This window comes from Neovison vison, chromosome 9 (genome assembly GCF_020171115.1).
Source record: "Neovison vison isolate M4711 chromosome 9, ASM_NN_V1, whole genome shotgun sequence".
Taxonomy (NCBI): domain Eukaryota; kingdom Metazoa; phylum Chordata; class Mammalia; order Carnivora; family Mustelidae; genus Neogale; species Neogale vison.
The window spans coordinates 37,550,783-37,571,807 of record NC_058099.1 but is presented as its reverse complement, the minus strand read 5'-3'; the positions used below and the strand labels follow the sequence as shown (position 1 = coordinate 37,571,807).

Below are 21,025 nucleotides of genomic sequence, written 5' to 3'. Positions count from 1 at the left end.
ACTGGATTCTCCCATTTACGGTCTCTTTGCGACGCCAGACCGGAAGCCTGCCTTCAGTTTATCAGTCGCTCTCTTTTCCTCACTTCCGCAGGTTGCGTCGAAAGGCGAAGGGTGGAGCTAGTTGATTTCTGTCCTTTTTTTTCGTCTTCTACATCTTATCAAGTAGCCAGTTTTGTCAGTTCTACCTTCAAAAATATGTCTTAAATTTACTCATTCTTTTCTGTCCTTAGTGTCAAATTTAGTCCCAAATCACATCATCCTGTGATTATATTATAAATTATAATATGAATAATATAACACAAATATTATATTATATATAGAAAAATATATAGTTTATTATAACTTATATTATAATAAATTATATCTAAATTATATATTTTCTATTATATTTATAATTATATATTATAATAAATTATATTATAAAATATAATACGTTCTCTCCAGTTTATTATTAAATTTTCCAAATCTACTAAAATATTGTAATAATAATATAGTGAGTTCCCATATATCCTTCACCTACCCATCATAACTTAGTGTTTGTCTTGGGCGCCTGACTCAGTTGCTTAAGCATCTGCCTTCTGCTCAAGTCTTGCTCTCAGGATACTGGGATCAATTCCCACATGGGGCTCCCTGCTCAGGTGAAGTTGGCTTCTCCCTCTCCCTCTGCCCCTCCTCCTGCTTGTGCACTCTCTGTTGCGCGCTCGCTCTCTCTCAAATAAATAAAATCTTAAGTTAAAAGAAAAACTTTTGTCAAATTTGTCTTTATGTATTTACATACTATTTTGCAGAACCACTCGAGAATTAGTTGCACACATCCCTGAATACTTTGGCCTATATGTAATAAGAACAAGGACTAATTATAGTCCAGTTATAAAATTCAGGAAATTTTTTTTTAAAGATTTTATTTATTTATTTGACAGAGAGAAATTACAAGTAGATGGAGAGGCAGGCAGAGAGAGAGAGAGAGGGAACCAGGCTCCCTGCTGAGCAGAGAGCCCGATGGGGGACTCGATCCCAGGACCCTGAGATCATGACCTGAGCCGAAGGCAGCGGCCTAACCCACTGAGCCACCCAGGCGCCCCTAAAATTCAGGAAATTTAAGCTTGATTCAATACTATTCAAATTTTACTGATCATCCCAATAATGCCATTTACATAGTAGCATTTTATTTCCTGATGCAATATTATGCATCAGTTTGGTTGTCATGTTTCTTTTCTCTGTCTTAATCTAAGAACATTTGCGAGCTCTCCCTTTTTTGGTCTTTCATGACAACACTTTTGAAGAGTATAGGACAGTTTCATTCAATAGCTTTTTCATATAGTATACATATATACGTATATATGTGTATATGTAATTACAAGTGATATACAATATACATATGTAAAAATTACACATATACACATGCATATAGAATTATATCTATGCATATAATTATATAAGCATATGATTACATTTATATACAATTACATATATACATATAGAAAATTACATAAGGGTATAGCTTGAATATTCATATATGAAACATACCTATGTAACCAACTCCCAGAAAAGAAGATTTCCTGAACCTTTAGAATCTCCCCTTATTTTGCCACCTAGTCATTATGGCCCCACAGTAACTACTACCCTGACTTCTAATAGCACGGAATAATTTATTAATTTATGCAATAGCTTTTTAAAGGAGTTTTTCACAAGGGTGGTCTTGTCCTCCTTCGGGCCCTTTCCATGTAGTTGCCAGAATGAGTGTTCCAAAACTATCACTCTACCATGTCACTCTCCTCTTAAAAATTCACCAGTGACCCCTCCAGGGCTCCTGGGAGGCTCAGTTACTTAAAAGTCTGACTCAATCTTAGCTTGGGTCTTGATCTCAGGGTCCTGAGTTCAATCCCCCTGTTGTAGGATTTTTCTCTCCGTTGGTTCTTTTTTTTTTTTTTTTAAAGATTTTATTTATTTATTTTTCAGAGAGAGAGGGAGAGAGAGAGAGCACAGGCAGACAGAGAGGCAGGCAGAGGCAGAGGGAGAAGCAGGCTCCCTGACGAGCAAGGAGCCGGATGTGGGACTCGATCCCAGGACGCTGGGATCATGACCTGAGCTGAAGGCAGCTGCTTAACCAACTGAGCCACCCAGGCGTCCCTCTCCGTTGGTTCTTGATCACACCCCTTTGAAGAATGAAGAGATAAACCAGCGAGAATGATGGGCACCAAAGTAAAGTTTATTGTGTGATAGAAAAGTAATAGTACAAAGCTCCCAAGGAGGGAGGGGACCCAAAGGGGTTACCACCAGAATGTCTAAGTTTAGGGGTATTTATGGGCTTGTTGGCAGGCTGTTTTAATCTGATTAACCCTCCCTGTGCCTGTTATCCAATCAGGTTTTTGTCCTATGGGAAAGGGTGGAGGGCTCCTTCTAGGGTGTGTGTAAAATCCTTTGAAGGGTGGTTTTCTTTGGTGGGGGGGTGCTTATTCCCACTTGCCGGCCTTCCAACTATCCTTCATTACCAATGTTGGGCTCCATGCCCGGCATGGAGCCAGCTTAAAACAAAAAACAAAAAGCAAAACCTCAGCAGTGGCTCCCAGATGTACTTAGGATGAGATATGAGTTTATATAAAGTACTTTACTGGTTATGCCATCCCTCTTCTTTTTTGTTTTAAGATTTATTTGTTTATTTGACAGAGAGAGAGAGAGAGAACAGGGGGAGGGGCAGAAGGAGAGAGAGACAAGTTGACTCCCAGCTGAGCAGGGAGCCCAACTGGGTCTCAGGGCTTAATCCTAGGACCCCGAGATCACAACCTAAGCCAAAATCAAGAGTCAGACGCTCAACCAACTGAGCCACCCAGGCACCCCATTCAACCTTTTTTTGATACTCGACCCCTTGTTCACTTCAGCAAAATAAGCCTCTCAATTCTCTGGTTATAGCACATTCTTCCCATCTCGGAAACTTGAGCCAAGCTGTTTGCTCTGCTTGGAATGCTTTTTCTTGTCTTTTTCTCTTTTTCATCCTTCAGTTGTCAGGATAAGTATCACCTATTTAATTAGGCTTTCCCTGACCATCTAATCTGAAATATGTTTTCCCTTATCTTGTGATCCCATTATTTTCTTTTTTTTAAATAGGTTTTGATTGTTTATCAATTGTCTCTTAGTCCTTGACTGTAAATTCATGAAAACAAGGACCAGGTCTACATAGCCAATGCTTAGCACACTATAAATACTCAATAAATGTTTACTGAATGAATGAATGACTGAATGGATGTAGCCACTGTTAACCTTCCAATCTTCTCTCTTACCATCGAACTATTGGATTTTTCCTATTTATCTTGCTTTTTGTTCTGAGCCTTTGAACTTGCTATCCTTTTTGCTTAATGTTTTGACCACCCCCCAGCTTTATTGAGATATAGTTGTTGGATAACCTTAAGTTTAAGGTATACAAGGTGATAATTTGTTACATGTATGTGTTACAAAATGATTACCACAGTAAGGTTAGTTAACACATTTAACACGTCCTTTGTCTCACATAATTACCATTTGTTGTTGTTGTTCCGGTAAGAATATTTAAGGTCTATTCTCTTAGCAACTTTCAAGTACACAATACAGTATTGTTAACTACTGTCACCATGCTGTACATTAGATCCCCATAATGTATTCCTCTTATACCTGGAAGATTGTATCCTGTAACCAACATGTCTTCATTTCCCCTACCCTTACCTGCTGGCACCCACAACATACTCTCTGCAAGTTTGGCTTTTTTAGATTCCACATATAATTGAGATCATACAGCATTTGTCTTGATCTGACTTTATTTCACTTAGCATAATGCTCTCAGTGTTCATCAATACTGTCACGAAAGGCAGGATTTCCTTCTTTATGGTTAAAGAATGTTTTGATGGTTAAGGAAGGTTTCCTGGAGGAGATGGGCTTGTGCTAAGCTTTGAAGCATAATTTGGGTTTGAATTGACTGAGTAGAAGAAGCAGCACTGTTGAAATCTGATCAAGCACTGAGGAAGAGCAGAGAGCTAAGTCAACCACTCATTCCACACTGGTTGCCATTTAAGAAATGGCAAGCACTGTGTTCAGTCTCAAGGATAAAGAGATAAGTAAGACATGATGATCACAAGTCAAAAACCTGGAATTATGATCTTGCCCTCACATTTTATAGGCTGGTCTTTCTATTCATTTTTTTTTTTTAATCTAGCTTTGACCTTTATTCGAGAGACCAGATGGGTTGCTCCAGGATCTGGTTGCCAGCCCTGAGGCCAAGCAAAGGTGGAAACCCACATCTGGTCCTGCTTTGCCCTGAGCTGCAGCCTTAGCCCCAGGATCCTGCTTGCCACCATCTCAGGTGCAGGCAAAGAGAGCCTGGGAGAACTGGATGTTGCTATTGATTCATTTAAAAAAAGAAAAATACAAAACCAACCAACCAACCAAAGAAACAAACTCACTTTACTGATTTGGAACTTTTTTTTAAAAGTTATTTATTTATTTATTTGACAGGCAGAGATCACAAGTAGGCAGAGAGGCAGGCAGAGAGAGAGAAGGAAGCAGGCTCCCTGCTGAGCAGAGAGCCCGATGCGGGGCTCCATTCCAGGACCCTGGGATCATGACCTGAGCCAAAGGCAGAGGCTTTAACCCACTGAGCCACCCAGGCGCCCTGGAACTTTTTCTTAAACAAACAAACAAAAAAATACACTAGGACTCCCTGTCTTCCCGCCACAGCTGCATATAATCCACCATCTGGGGCAGAGGGTGGGCATATGAAGGCCATTGACCCCTGTATTCATTTAAATGTAACCTCAAAGAGGCTTATTCTGCCTTTCTCCTGCCTCCATTTAAAATTTATATTTACCCCTGGTGCACCTGGCTCAGTTGGTAGAGCTGGCAACTCTTGATCTCAGGGGTTGTGAATTTGAGGTGACATTGAGAGTAGTGATTACTTAAAAATAAAATCTTGAGGGGCACCCAGGTGGCTCAGTTGGTTAAGCAACTGACTCTTGATTCTGGCTCAGGTCATGATCTCAGGGTTGTGAGATCAAGCCCTGCAATGCTTTCAGTGCTGGGAGTAGAGCCTGCTAAAGATTCTTTCTCTCCCTCTGCTCCACCCCACTAAAATAAATAAATAAAATCTTTTTTTTTTTTTTTAAACTGCATTCACCCCCGCCCAAAAAAGAATAGTAAAAAGTAAAATTGCATTCACCCCCAAATTTTCAGTTTTAGGCCCTACTTTAATCACCTTCATCATCACTGGCAATGATATTATTTATCTAGTAATTACTTGTTTTTGTATGATTCAGTCTCAGCCACTAGAATGTAAGCTCCATGAAGGCATGACTAGATCATTTCCATCTCATTCACTACTGTATCCTTGGCATTTAGCATAGGGCCTGTCACATAGCAGGCGCTCAATAAATATTTGTTGAATGAATGAATGGCTCTTTCTTAAGAGCTCCTCAGAGTCCAGGAGAAAGATGTAAACAAATAACTGCAATATAGCTTTGGTGGTGATATGATATGTTCAGATTGTTATGGGCATGTTAGATTAGGAATATTATAGTACTTTGGTTAAAAGCAGACATGCTTAAGTGGGATGGCCAAGGTTCAACTCCAGGTTCTAACATTTATGCACTGGGTGACCTTGGTAACTTTCTTAACCTTTCTAAATCTTTTTTTTTTTAAGATTTTATTTATTTATTTGACAGAGAGAGATCACAAGTAGGCAGAGAGGCAGGCAGAGGGAGAGAGAGGAGGAAGCAGGCTCCCCGCTGAGCAGAGAGCCCGATGCGGGACTCGATCCCAGGACCCTGAGATCATGACCTGAGCTGAAGGCAGCGGCTTAACCCACTGAGCCAGGCGCCCCTCTAAATCTTTTTTTTTTTTTTTTTTAAGATTTTATTTATTTATTTGACAAAGAGAGAGTGGGAGAGGGAATACAAGCAGACGGAGTGGGAGAGAGAGAAGCAGAGCAGGGAGCCCAATGTGGGGCTCCATCCCAGGACCTTGAGATCATGATCTGAGCTGAAGGCAGACACTTAACCGACAGAGCCACCCAGGCTCCCCTCTAAAAGTTATTATACTCAGGAATGGGGAGCCTGGGTAGCTCAGTGGTTTAAAGCCTCTGCCTTCGGCTCGGGTCATGATCTCAAGGTCCTGGAATCAAGCCCCACATCAGGTTCTCTGTTCAGCGGGGAGTTTGCTTCCCCCTCTCTCTCTGCCCGCCTCTCTGCCTACTTGCGATCTCTCTCTGTCAAATAACATATTTAAATAAATCTTTAAAAAAATGTTATTATACTCAGGAAAACTGATGTTCTGGTATGGATGTCACAGATTTTTTGACAAACAGGATACTGCTTGTAAAGAGCATGTCACATACTGATGCACAGTAAATGCTATTTTTTTTCTAGCTATTATTATTAAAGAAAGACTGTAGCTCCTTAAGAGCACTATTTGACTTACATGTGTTAACATACACAGTATGAAAAAAAAAGTTGGTCCCCTAAAACGTGTCATTCTATAAGGTCAGAATTAACCTCTCTGAAACAAACACCCCTACCTCTCATTTATCTTTCAAGATTTCCATATCTTTTCTCTTTGGAAGAAAGAATCGATTCTTCAGAAGAGCCCTGGCTGAGGTGTGTCTGGGTGGCTCAGCCAGTTAAATGTCTTTCTTTAGCTCAGGTGGTAATCTCAGGGTTCTGGGATGGGCCCCATGATGGGCTTCCCTGGTCAGAGGGGTGAGTGTTCTCCCTCTCTTTCTGCCCCTCCCTCTGCTGTGTGCTGTGCGCTCCTCTCTCTCTCTCTCTCTCTCTCTCTGTGTGTCAAACAAATAAATAAAATCTTCAAAAAAAAAAAAAAAAGAGCCCTGGTTGAAGGGCATCAGCTGATGCCATACAGACGGAGGTAAGTGTCCTGTTTTCTTTACCACCAGAGGGCACCAATCAGTCAAGTCATTTTACCTCTCATTACAAAACACTATAGGAAAGCTCTATGAGGGGCGCCTGGGTGGCTCAGTGGGTTGGGCCGCTGCCTTCGGCTCAGGTCATGATCTCAGGGTCCTGGGATCGAGTCCCGCATCGGGCTCTCTGCTCGGCGGGGAGCCTGCTTCCTCCTCTCTCTCTGTGCCTGCCTCTCTGCCTACTTGTGATCTCTGCCTACTTGTGATCTCTGTCTGTCAAATAAAAAAATCTTTAAAAAAAAAAGGAAAGCTCTAGGAAGCTGTTTCTGCCATCCCATACATCTGACAAATATATTTTGAGTACCTACAACATGCCAAACACTGTAGTAGGTTGTATATAAAAAAGAACCTTGTATAAACAAGACCTGTCATCCTTATGGAATTTATAATCTTGAGCACCTACCTACTAGGTGTCTGAGAGGTCCTATTAGACATGGGTGTGGAGGGTGGGGTTCAATTTGTTGTTGTTGTTACTGATTGTTTTCCTGCTCTTGGCTGTAAGCTCAAGAGAACAATTACTTAGTGTCTACTTTGTTTCAAACAATGTGCTGGTTGCTGTGATTCCAGGCATGAATAAGACACACTAGCAACCTAGTAATAAACAATGTCTTACCTGCTAGGATAAAAAGGCATGAGGCAAATTCTAGACTTCCTCTGACCTGAGAATGGAGAACCTTAGTACACACTTCATTATCACATTAGGTTATGAGCCTCCAACAGATACATCTTTATTAGCCCTCTACCTTGGGGCCATGATCATTGCAGATGTTAACTAGGAATTTGTGAGTTTGTTTGAACTCAGGGAGCAGCTTTTGGTCTGGCTGTCAGGTGTATGTTGCAGTGGGTTAGACTAGGGATCTACCATCTTCTGGGTCAGGGTGGGACTGTGATGAGTTTATGAGGGTGAAATGCTTTGAAGATGAACTTTCTGCCTATTTGTCTACTCACATCCTTGTTATTAAAGGTGTCAACATCATCTCCCACGTTCCCAGGTCAGCAATCTTTTTGTCCCTAAATTGAATGGTAGAGGAAGGGAAGTCAGAATGGTTGAGGGCTGGTAGGCAGAATACAGCTATGTCTTCAATTTTTTTTTCTTTCTTTTTTTTTTTTTTTAAAGATTTTATTTATTTATTTGACAGAGAGAGATCACAAGTAGGCAGAGAGGCAGGCAGAGAGAGAGAGAGAGGAGGAAGCAGGCTCCCTGCTGAGCAGAGAGCCCGATGCGGGACTCGATCCCAGGACCCTGAGATCATGACCTGAGCCGAAGGCAGCGGCTTAATCCACTGAGCCACCCAGGCGCCCTTTTTTTTTCTTTCTTTAAAGTTCCTACTTCTGGATCATTTACCCTGTGCTAGTCATTGTGTCAAATGCTGTATATAGATGATCTCATTTAATATTTACAATAGTTTAAGTTAGGTGTAATTAACCCTTTATTACAGAAGCTGATGAATAAGGAATGGATAATGTAAATGGTGGGGCTAGGGTTGGAACTTAGGATCTTTTTGATCTTCAAATTCTAAATGTGTGGAACTATCACAGTATCCTGACTTTTCTAAGAAAACGTTTCAGTGGTTATCACAGGACATGCCTTCCCAAGAGAACAGGCTACTCTAAATATGAGGATTTAAGACTGTTTCCGCATCTCACTTCAGTTATGATTATCTTCAAAGTCCCTCAGTTCCACTCAGACCTTCCATTTGAAAAATCTATAGGGGTCAAATTTCAACCACAGAGCGCCTTCGTGTGTGTGAATACATTTTTTTTTTCGTTAAAGATTTTATTTTTAAGTAATCTCTACACACAAGGTGGGGCTTGAATTTGCTACCTCGGATCAAGGGTCGCATGCTCAGTCCGGGGACTGAGCCAGCCAGGTGCTCCCATAGTACTTCATTTTACAAACAACTGAGGGTTGCCTAGAGCACTTGCCCCAAATCACAGGGAAGGGCTAGGAACCCAGGTTTAGTCTGTGTTACTACTTCTCTCTTTATTTCCCACAACTTCCTCTTTGTAGTTAAGAGAAGTAGAAGCTGGCCTATCTGCCTTCCCCATTTCTCGGATGGGAATCTGCTCTCCCACCCACCCCACAGCACCCCGGTGGGTGACACACTGCTCTCCAAGGACACACGGGCTTGAGGGCCCTGCACAACATATGTCGGGACACTTCTTCCCACCGATAAGATGCATAAACTCAGCATATTCGTGTCAAGCACCTACTGAGTGCAGGGACGGCCGACTTTGTGTCACGGGGAGAGGCCTGAAGAGGACCAGGGTTCCACGGAGGATGGCTGTGGAAGCCTGTGGATACCTACGCATAGGGAGTGGAAGGGAAGGCGCTGACAGCTCTAGGACCAGTGGTCCCTTCCTGGGAGCTCCCTAGGAACCGCGGCGTCCAGCCGCACACCATCATTTTGAGGCCAAGGGCATCCCCTGGAGCTATGCTCGATCGGCACAGCAGCTTGGCCCTTTAAGGGCGGGGGACACGCGTCGGCGTCACAAAGCGCCGCCACCGCGCCGGGTGGCAGAAAGGAGGCGGGGAAATGAGCGGAGGAGGGCGGGGGAGGGCGAGGAGGGCGGGGGAGGGAGGGGCGTGCGCACGCGCGTCTGGCCGCCCGCCTCCGAGAGCCGCCCTCCCTCCCGGCGTGCGCCCCTCCTCCCTCTCTCCCTCCCTCCTTCTTCTTGGCTCCGTCGCTCCCGCGGCGCGAGGCGCTCTAGCTCTTCTCCTCCTCCTCCTCCGTCGTCGCCCCTCCCCCCGCGCAGCCGCTGCCGCCGTCGCCGCCGCCGCCGCCGCCGCCGCCGAGAGACCCCCGCGCGCCGCGCTCTCCCCGCCCTCCGGCCCCGCGCGCCCTTCGGCCCCGGCAGCCCCTGAGGAGAACGAGAGGGCGAGCGAGCGCGGCGCTCCCGGGCCGGCTCGGCCCCCTCCCCTCACCATCGCCGGCCCTTCGCCGCCCTCCTCCGCTTCCACCCCCTCTCCCCTCCCCCCCCCAGTCAAGTTGAGGCCCCCTCCGGGGGGGGGAGGCCCGGGACCGGGAGCGAATTCCCCTAACTCCCTCGGCCCCTCCCCCCACTTGGCCCGAGTGTGAGGAAAAGGGCCCGGCCCGGCCCGCGTCGTGTGTGAGGAGGACCCGGGCGGGCCCACGGGCCGTCTGGGGCCTGGTCCGGCCCGCCGGGTGTGTGAAGACAGGGGCCCGGTGCGGCCCGGCGGAGGGCGAGCGGAGGGGAGGGGCCTCGTCCGGCCCGGCGGGTGCGAAAGGACTGGGGCTCCGGCCCGGCGCCGCCGCCGCCGCCGCGATGGCCCAGCAGCAGATGACCAGCTCGCAGAAGGCCCTGATGCTCGAGCTGAAATCCCTGCAGGAGGAGCCGGTGGAGGGCTTCCGGATCACCCTGGTGGATGAGTCCGACCTCTACAACTGGGAGGTTGCCATCTTCGGACCCCCCAACACCCTCTACGAAGGCGGCTACTTCAAGGTACCCCTACCCCCTCCCAGAGCAGGCTTCCCCAGGCGGAGGCCTCCGCTCCCCGCCGCTTGTGGGGCCAGGAGTGTGAGCGCGAGTGTGTAGAGGGGGCTCCTCACCTTGGCAGCCCCCTCCCCCCATCTGTGGAAGCAGGAAGGCCTTGCTCACCAAGTGCCTTTTCTTTGTCATGGGGGCGGGGGCTGGAGGCCAGACTGCGCCGGGAAATAGGAAAGCCTCTCTGGCTAGGGTAGTGGCTACCGGAGGAGGAGGGCTGTCTTTGTTTTGTTTCCCCAGCTGAGGCTGTGTGGGAAGAAAGGTGGTCTTTCCTGTCTCGTTTTCGCATCAGAACCATCCCCGCGCCGGCTGGAACTGCCCCAGAGGGCAGAGTGACCTGCGCTTAGTGGATTGGATCTTTCTTTTTGGGGGGGTGAGGGTGGGGGAAGGGTACTAGTCTGTCGTTTCAGAGGCTGCCTAGAGACCTGACACTTTGAGGATTTGATGGGCTTCTTGCGTGGTGGTAGTTCCAACTTCGCATTCCAGTAGGCAGTAATGAATAGGACACTAGGGGTGGTAAACAAGGGTGCCTGCGTTTCCTTGTCTTTCTCTACTTGAGGGAACGCTAATTTAGCCCCCTCTCTGTTCTCATTCTCTGTTTACTTCAGTGGTATTTCAGAATGCCCTTTGTCCTCACCCTGCCACCAACTTTACTGGCTCCCCCCCCCCCACCATGTAGGAATATCTGCAGACGGTGGAACATGTTATGTAGGGAGATTGATAGTTTCCCACTTCAGGAAGACTGAAGTGAAACGTTTTACTCAGGTGGTTAGCTTTAGCGAATGGGGTGGTTTCACAGATGAAAAGTATCTGAGGTGAGAGGTTTTCACTGAGTAGGACTGTTCCTTAGGCACCCATGATTTTAGAACAGTGGTTATTATCATGATATCCTGAATCCAGTGGTTTTCTTTCTTTTTTAAAAATTCCATTTCTTTTTTAAAATTTTAAGATAACTTGGCGATATTGGGGTTTATTGGTTTTTTTTGTTCTGTTTTTCTTTTATCATTTTTATAGGGACAAATCATAGATTGAAGGTAGAATGTTTTTAAATAGTGGAGGCAGAGACAAAATTAATGCTAGGGAATCCATTTAATTTTATTTCCAAAAGTAAGTAAAATAGAGCAGTGAGTCAATCTTTGTTTTGAAGGGAGGGGCTATCTTGGCATAAGTTTTAAATGAGTGTTTTAGTCATGTAGTTATGATGTACATTTTTAGGATTACCCAGTTTGTTTTTCTGTCCTTAAGGTAGAACCTTCACTGTCAGCTTTGAAATTGGGTCAGCTTTGTAGAAAATGTGAAGAATTGACAGGGAGATGTTTAATATTCATGCCTGTGATAGTCTGTGAATACCTAGTAAAAACACATCTTTAGGGCGCCTGGGTGGCTCAGTGGGTTAAGCCGCTGCCTTGGGCTCAGGTCATGATCTCAGGGTCCTGGGATCGAGTCCCGCATCGGGCTCTCTGCTCAGCGGGGAGCCTGCTTCCTCCTCTCTGTCTCTGCCGGCCTCTCTGCCTACTTGTGATCTCTCTCTGTCAAATAAATAAATAAAATCTTAAAAAAAAAAAACAAAAAAACACATCTTTAGAAGATTGTGTAAGAGCAGTTCTCTTACCAACTATATGCTTAATGTCTTGTGGTCACCATACATTACACCTTTTAGATGCAGATATTAACGAACAAGTTATTAGTGACAAATTGGAGAAGGTATTGCTGTGTCTGCTGGCTAACTTGAGTGACATGAAGTTTAATTTCCATAAAGTGTCATTATTTGGGACAGTTGAGAGTCAAGGTGAACGGGTACTAATTAGAATAATCTCTATTTCAGTGTTTTGAAAACTATGTGAAAGGAAATAATGGGTGCAAGTTGCAATATTTTTGCTTAAGTAGCAGGAAAAGGACTGTGGAGAATCCTCTCAGTTTGAAATAGGAGTATGGAAAGAGGATTCCCTACGGTGGCAAACATTGATTTCAGTTAAGTGCTTTGTAATTTCAGTCCTACTAGAAAGAATGGTTGAATCTTTGTATATGTTAGATTTCTTAATTTTTTTTACATTTATTATATTTTTTAAAGTTTTGTTTTGTTTAATTTGAGAGAGAGCAAGCAATGAGCAGTGGGGAGGGAAAGAGAGAGGGACAAGTAGACTCCGTGCTGAGCAGGGAGCCTGACCCAGTGCTGAATCCCAGGACCCTGAGATCATGACCCGAGCCAAAGGCAGACACTTAACCAGACACTTAACCACTTAACCTGGCTAACCACCCAGGCACCCCAATCTTTTTTTTACCTTTAATTAGAACATTTAATAACGTATGAAAATTCTTAGACAGGTTTTATGTTTTAGTTTTGCGTGAGAATTGTCAGTTTTGTTTTCTTCTATTCCATTCCTTATCGTATGGCCTTTTATCCCAAAAATCTTTTGTTGAAAAAAGGCAAGGGCTGCCTGGGTGGCTCAGTGGGTTAAAGCCTCTGCCTTCAGCTCAGGTCATGATCCTGGGGTTCTGGGATCGAACCCCACCATCAGGCTCTCTGCTCAGCAAGGAGCCTGCTGCTTCCTCTCTCTGACTGCTCTGCCTACTTGCAATCTCTGTCAAATAAATAAAATCTTAAAAAAAAAAAAAAAAAAGGAAAAAGGCAAATTTATGGTCATGAGCAGTTAATACTGGTGACAGGTCTAAAACCATTGTTTTTTATTTCATTGCTTTTGTCATAAAACAAGGCTTTTAGTGTATTCCACTACAGCTGCAGTTAAAAGTTGGCACAGACCTTTTTCCACCACTATTCTCCCATATCGAATGATAGTTCTTGAACATTTAGTACAATTTATTTTCAAGTTTAATTCTTTTATTTTCCATAATAGATTCTGAAGGCAGTGAGACCGCCATTCATTTTAAAATTTTTCATAATGTTACTCTTTTACTTTTACATATTAATAGGCTTCTTATTGATCTTTTTCACTGTGAAATAGTTGGCTCCAGTCTAACTATGGCATCTGTTGTGGTAGGAACCGGGACTTCGTATTTCACAAATTTTTTTCTATTCATCTTGCTTTTGTTTTTTAAACATCTCAAAAAAAAAAAAATCTCAAGTTGTGTGTTTCTTAGCTCTGGGATTTGGGGGTAGCATGTGTGATGGGTATAGGTAGTTTCTTGTTCCTGTTTTTCTGGATATTATAAAATCTTTTTGGCCTTGATTTTTGCCCAGTCTTGATCTCTTAAGACTTACTGAGTGAACGTCTTTGCTGCTTCTATTTTTTCCTCTAGGGGTCACTCATTAAAAAACACAAAGTAGGAGATGGCTTGGAACAGAGAACACCTCTGAACTTAATTTTGCTGCTGTAGAGCAAGTTGGAATTTTATTATGTTACTGGATAAATAAATTGTTGATCGAGTGAGCAGTTAATGATGACTTAACAAGTTCACTATCTTTTCAAGTACTTCTGCTAGTGTTCATAACTTAGTATGGCTGCTTTGGTATAGAACTCCTTGGAGCTCCTGCATCATGTACTGAAAGCGCGGTAGCAGTGAGTCTAGAGATCAGAAAGTGAAGAGTGCCTAGGGGTGCCTGGCTGGCACAGTAGTTGGTAGAGCATGTGACTCTTGATTGCAGGGTTGTGAGTTTGAGGCCCATGTTGGGTGGAGAGATTAAAAAAAAGAAGGAAAGAACATCATTTTTTATGATGTTCATAACTTAAAAGTTTAAATGATACAGAAGACTTAAAATATTGCAGTTAACTTTTCATAGGTTGATTTTATTCAGTAATGTGGTTGAGACAGTGAAATACAGGTATTTCCGTTTTTAGAAAATTTCAAATTGATAATTTAGGAAAGTGTTATATACTATAAGTTTTCCTTAATTGAAGCTTCTTTATCAGACTTAACATTTTCATTTATTTATTCATCTTTTAGAAAAGATTTTAATTTATTTCATAGAGAGAGCAAATGCATGGGCAAGGGGTGGGATAGAGGGAGGGGCAGCAGGAGAGGGAGAAGCCGACTCCTCCCCGCTGAGCAAGGAGCCTGATGTGGTACTCCATCCCACGCCCCGGGGATCATGACCCCCAGCCAAAGACAGATGCTTAACAACTGAGCTACCCAGGAGCCCCCACTTTGATTTATATTAAAGAAACTCTTCAATAGTTTTTAAAAATAATGGATATGTATTATTTTAATTTGTTCTGGAATAAAACGAATCTTTTCTGTACTTTTTGGTGCCCCTCCCCCAAAAATCCAACCCAAAACGTTACCAAAATTAACCTTTAGGCCTGGCAATAGCATACTCTATTTTGTGACTCTGATTCTTTTTTTTTTTTTTTAAAGATTTTATTTATTTATTTGAGAGAGAGAGACAGTGAGGGAGAGCATGAGTGAGGAGAAGGTCAGAGAGCGAAGCAGACTCCCCATGGAGCTGGGGGCCCGATGTGGGACTCGATCCCGGGACTCCAGGATCACGCCCTGAGCCGAAGGCAGTCGTCCAACCAACCGAGCCACTCAGGCGTTCCTGTGACTCTGATTCTTAAGATAGAGTTGAAACAATTATTTTAAAAAAGTGATTCTTAGTCTTTTTGTTATATGGATTCTTTTGAGAAACAGTTATCTTTAGGAAAACATTGGCACATATAAACTAGTTTGTATACATTTTCAGGGGGTTAACTGATGGGTTAAGAATTCCAGTTTTTTTTTTTTTTTTTAAGATTTTATTTATTTATTTGACAGACAGAGATCACAAGTAGGCAGAGAGGCAGGCAGAGAGAGAGAGAGGGAAGCAGGCTTCCTGCTGAGCAGAGAACCCGATGTGGGACTCGATCCCAGGACCCTGAGATCATGACCTGAGCCGAAGGCAGCAGCTTAACCCACTGAGCCACCCAGGCGCCCCAAGAATTCCAGTTTTAAAGGATTTGGATGGGTACCTTAACTTTAAAATCATAAAAATAGTGCTTTTTAAGAAAAATAATCATATAATGACTCTTTCTTTAATTAAAGCTATCTTATTTCTTAATTTTTCCTCAGTCTCTCTGAGAATACCTCTTAGAGCTTTTAGCTGTAACCTTTTCTGGAAGCTGAACTTGGCTTGAGTGCTGAGTGAACTAAGGCAGCACTGTAAATGGAAACATAGTTAATGTCCAGTGGTTTGGGGCACTACTGTAAATGTAGTTTTAGTGTTCCCCCACTGCCCCCCCCATGGCAAAAGTATAGCACCTCAGTATTTTATAGAATATTCTTTTATCCTGTTGATTCCAAAATGCTTTTTAAAATGTTTTTTTAAATTTTTTAAAAAAGATTTTATTTACTTATTTGACAGAGATCACAAGTAGGCAGAGAGGCAGGCAGAGAGAGAGAGAGGAGGAAGCAGGCTCCCTGCCAAGCAGAGAGCCCAATGCCGGCCTGTATCCCAGGACCCTGAGATCATGACCTGAGTGGAAGGCAGAGTCTTAACCCACCGCCCCACCTCTGCCTGCTTCTCTGCCTACTTGTGATCTTTCTCTCTGTCAAATAAATAAAATCTTAAAAAAAAAATCTTTGTGCAGACTTTACAGAAATGTGAAGCGTGGGTGTTAGGTACGTGTTTGTAAATGGTGACTTAAATCAAACTTTAAAGTTCTTATGGTTTTTTTTTTCTTTTTAATACCTTACCTATTAGCTCACAGGCATGTTTGAGCACACTCCCCAAAGCTTTAAAGTTTGAGCATTTGTCAACATAACTATAGTCTATCATGATTAAACCTTCTATTCCATTTTTGCAACTTAGCATTACTGTTCCTAGTTTAAGAGTCCAGAAGAACCTGTCTTGTTGGAGACAAGTGAATAAAGGAAGCCATCTAACAAATTGGGTCACCTCTGCTAATCTGTTATGGGGAAATAATAGTGAGGAAGCATTAGAAATTCAGGGCTTAGGACTACAGAACTCCACCTTGCTTAAAAGGTCGTATTTAAAACTAAATCTTTTGGGGCACCTGGGTGGCTCAGTCAGTCAGTTAAGCATCTGCCTTCGGCTCAGGTCATGAGTCCTGGGATTGAGCTACATTTTGGGCTCTCTGCTCAGCTGGGAGCCGGCTTCTCCCTTGCCCTCTGCCTCTCTCCCCTGTTCCTACACACTCTCTTTCTCTGACCAAATTAAAAAAAAAATTCTTTTACTTAAGTTTAAAGGTCCCAAGGGTAATTATTATCTGTTCCTCCAAATTATGGGTCGAGATTGTTATGATGACTTCTGTTTATATCTTAAATTCACTGGAAAAAATGGATTTTTTGTTTTTGTTTTTGGACTACTTGAATTAGAGAATGATAAATCCTATTGCAGAAAGATTTTTTTAAAAATTGGCGAATATATTTAATAGCAACTTTTCTCATTACTTTGGGGAGTGGGTTAGTGCTAGAGTTGAGAAATAAAAGTCTTTTGGGACACCTGGGTGTTCAGTTGGTTGAGCGGCTGCTTTCTGCTTTCGGCTCAGGTCATGATCCCAGAGTCCTGGGATCTAGTCCCACATCGGGCTCCTTGCTCAGCAGGGAGCCTGCTTCTCCCTCTGCCTCTGCCTGCCATTCTGTCTGCCTGTGCTCGCTCTCCCCCTCTCTCTCTGACAAATAAATAAATAAAATCTTAAAAAAAAAAAAAAGAAATAGAAGTCTTTTTTTTTTTTTTTTGAAGATTTTATTTATTTATTTGACAGAGAGAGGGATCACAAGTACACAGAGAGGCAGGCAGAGAGAGAGGGGGAAGCTGGCTCCCCGCTGAGTAGAGAGCCGATCCTAGGACCCTGGGATCACGACCTGAGTCAAAGGCAGAGGCTTTAACCCTCTGAGCCACCCAGGCGCCCTGAGAAATAGTAGTCTTAAAACTAGTTTTGGAATTAGAAATGAATACATGTCTCACAGAAATGACTGTGGGAAGATGATGGGGGGTGTAAATTTCTTAATGTGATACTGGTTTATGCTTTTAAAATAATAATGCCTTGGGGCGCCTGGGTGGCTCAGTGGGTTAAGCCGCTGCCTTCGGCTCAGGTCATGATCTCAGGGTCCTGGGATCGAGTCCAGCATCGGGCTCTCTGCTTAGCAGGGAGCCTGCTTCCTCCTCTCTCTCTCTGCCTGCCTCTCTGCCTACTTGTGATCTCTCTCTGTCAAATAAATAAATAAAATCTTAAAAAAAAAAAAATAAAATAAAATAATAATGCCTTAATATTTTTCCAAGTAAATTTAAGTGTCATAGGAAACGAGTAGTTTTAATGTTAAAGCCTTTTTATTCTTTCAGCTGAGTCTGTTAAGTGATACTTGTTACCTCTATTATAGCATCTTTAGATCAGTGCCATAGGTTGTTTTTTTTTTTTTTTAAGATTTTATTTATTTATTTGACAGATCACAAGTAGGCAGAAAGACAGGCAGGGAGAGAGGAGGAAGCAGGCTCTCTGCTCAGAGCCTGATGTGGGACTGGATTCCAGGGCCCTGAGATCATGACCTGAGCAGAAGGCAGAGGCTTTAACCCACTGTGCCACCCAGGCGCCCAGTGCCATAGTTTTAATCTAGATTTCTAAATTTCATAATTCATTATTTATCTGTTTTGTTGTATTTGCTGCATGGGCAGCTGATAGTTAATTTGAGGGATAAATCCTATGGAATCATTTGGATTATGTGTCTCACTTAGTAACATACGTAGTCATTTAGATTGTAAATACCAAATGATTACTATCTTGTTGACGATAACCATGGCCCCCATTTATAAGATAATATTAAGAACTGGCAAAGTTACAGCAGTTGGGGCAATATGTAATAATCCTTTGTAGAAACAGAATAACTTAACTTAGAAAAAAGTTTTTTTTTCGAAGATTTTATTTGAGAGAGGGAGAGAAAATGAGCACAGGGAGGGACAGAGGGAGAAGAAGAGGGAGAAGGAGACTCCTGTCTGAGCATGAAGCCAGACAGCAGGGCTCAATCCCAGAACCCCGAGACCATGACCCAAGCTGAAGTCAGATGCCTAACTGACTCAGCCACTGAGGTGCCTGTAGAAATAACTTTGTTTGTTTGTTTAATTTTCGATTAGCCAACATATAGTACATCGTTAGTTTTTGGTATAAGATTTATTATTTTTTTAAAGATTTTCTTTATTCATTTTTGTGTGAGAGAGAACTCCACACAAGCAGTAGTGGGATGGGGCAGAGAGACAAGTAGACTCCCTGCTGAGCAGGGACGCCTCTGTGGGACCTGACCCCAGGAGTCTGGGATCCATGACCTGAGTTACAGGCAGATGGTTAACCAACTGAGCCACCCAGATGCCCTAGAAATAAGATTTTTTTAAAAAAAGATTTTATTTATTTATTTGACAGAGATCACAAGTAGGCAGAGAGGCAGGTAGAGAGAGGAGGAAGCAGGCTCCCCGCGGAGCAGAGACCCTGATGAGGGGTCCATCTCAGGACCCTGGGATCACGACCCGAGCTGAAGGCAGAGGCTTTAACCCACTGAGCCACCCAGGCACCCCTAGAAATAAGATTTTTAAGTTTACTTATAGTCATACCTGATATGTATAATAAGACAAAACAATAAGTTTTACTATTCAAAACAGTATCCTTCATATAATTTGAAACTTTTCTTTTGAAATTGTTGGCAGAGGCACAGGTAAAATTAGTGTGTAGTATTTTATTTTCACATGTCATTAAAAAAAAAAAGATTTATTTATTTTTAGAGACAGGCAGAGGGAGAAAGTCTCTTAAGCAGACTGTGCAGAGAGCGGAACCTGACTCTGTCTTACTAGTCTGAGATATGACTTGAGCTGAAACCAAGAGCCAGAGACTTAATCGTCTGTGCCATCCAGGCATCCCTATATTCACAGGTTACTTTTGATTGAAAAATATTATTACTCAGATTATTTACCTTATTTACCAAGTTGAATCTGAGTCAGTTTTGAATATTAAATGAAACAAAAGTCCACACTAAATAAGGAAAAGATTTGCCACTAGTAAGAACATTAAGAAGTTGGGGGCGCCTGGGTGGCTCAGTGGGTTAAGCCGGTACCTTCGGCTCAGGTCATGATCTCAGGGTCCTGGGATCGAGTCCCGCATCGGGCTCTCTGCTCAGCAGGGAGCCTGCTTCCTCCTCTCTCTCTCTCTGCCTGCCTCTCTGTCTACTTGTGATTTCTCTCTGTCAAATAAATAAATAAAATCTTTAAAAAAAAAAAAAGTTGGACAATAGGTTCTGAAGCCAGTTCTCCAAGAATTCTGAATTGTTTTGAGCAGTGTGGGTGTAGCACTGTTTGAGGGAGGGTATGGCCAGCCTTCTGAGGAATTTGCTCTGAAGGGGGCAAAGGTCATTTGAATTCTGGTAGTTGGATTAGGAAAAACAAACAAACAAACAAACACACACTTTTAAACCCATCTTGATCTTAATCACTCGACTGCCTTTTCCCCCCATTGGCTAAATAGGAATAATGATGTATTCAAGCTGCTAAGGACTAAGCCCTGTGGAAAAACCTCCATGCTAATGTTCAAAAAAAAAAAAAAAAGTAATTGTGTTCTCAGGGGTCCTACCTGGAGTCCTTTGGGATTTGTTAATCATATTTCAGCATTTACCCTGAAAAAAGCATGACAGAAAATTCGCCAGACGAAGAGTGAAATGTCTTACTGACGATAAGGAAATTACTGTAGAATTTAGATTTAAGATTTAAATTTGGGGGCGCCTGGGTGGCTCAGAGGGTTAAGCCTCTGCCTTCGGCTCAGGTCATGGTCTCCAGGTCCTGGGATCCAGACCCGCATAGGGTTGTTTGCTCAGCAGGGAGCCTGCTCCCCCCCCCCCCGCCCCGCCTGCCTCTCTGTCTACTTGTGATCTCTCTCTCTCTGTCAAATAAATAAATCTTTAAAAAAAAAATTTAAATTTGGTTGAGCATCTATTTCTTGGTTTTGGCTTAGGTCATGATCTCTGGGTCCTGGAATTCCCGTGCTTCCTGCTCCATATTCAGCAGGGAGTCTGCTTGTGTCCTCTTTCTGCCCCTCTCTGGGCTAGTGCTCTATTTTTTAAAAAAGGGAGGGCTTTAAAATGAGGAGAGCACTTCCTGAGTTTTTAATTAAATCTCCATCTTATGTAACCTTTTTCTGAAGATTTTTTAATGGTAAAGTACGGAATAAATTAGGATCAGAGAGGTTCCTTAAATTAAAAATGGTGCTAATAAGTGGCAAAACTGGAAAAGTTACTTGAGGATAGGTAAGTACTATATTAAGGAAATCAGTTTTTTTCTGTTGTGACCAAATCTAGTAGTGTATGAGTCTAAATACTCTTAGATAATGTGCTCGTTTAAGAAATGCCATGGGACGCCTGGGTGGCTCAGTTGGTTAAGCAGCTGCCTTCAGCTCAGGTCATGATCCCAGCGTCCTGGGATCGAGTCCCACATCGGGCTCCTTGCTCGGCAGGGAGCCTGCTTCTCCCTCTGCCTCTGCCTGCCTCTCTGCCTGTGCTTGCTCTCTCTCCCTCTCTCTCTCACAAATAAATAAATAAAATCTTTAAAAAAAAAAAAATTAAAAAAAAAAAAAAAAAGAAATGCCACTGGTGGGGGCGCCTGGGTGGCTCAGTGGGTTAAGCCGCTGCCTTTGGCTCAGGTCATGATCTCGGGGT

The 21,025-nt window shown here is 43.1% G+C and overlaps 1 protein-coding gene across 1 annotated transcript in view; it reads left to right on the top strand.

Annotated features, from left to right (window-relative positions):
- The first annotated feature begins 9,935 nt into the window (after positions 1–9,935).
- Positions 9,936–21,025, top strand: part of UBE2R2 (ubiquitin conjugating enzyme E2 R2) — a 120,200-nt gene continuing 109,110 nt past the window's right edge. The window contains exon 1 of the mRNA XM_044265511.1: positions 9,936–10,402. Coding sequence (XP_044121446.1) covers positions 10,226–10,402 — 177 coding nt within the window. The 5' untranslated portion in view covers positions 9,936–10,225. The remainder of the gene's footprint in view (positions 10,403–21,025) is intronic.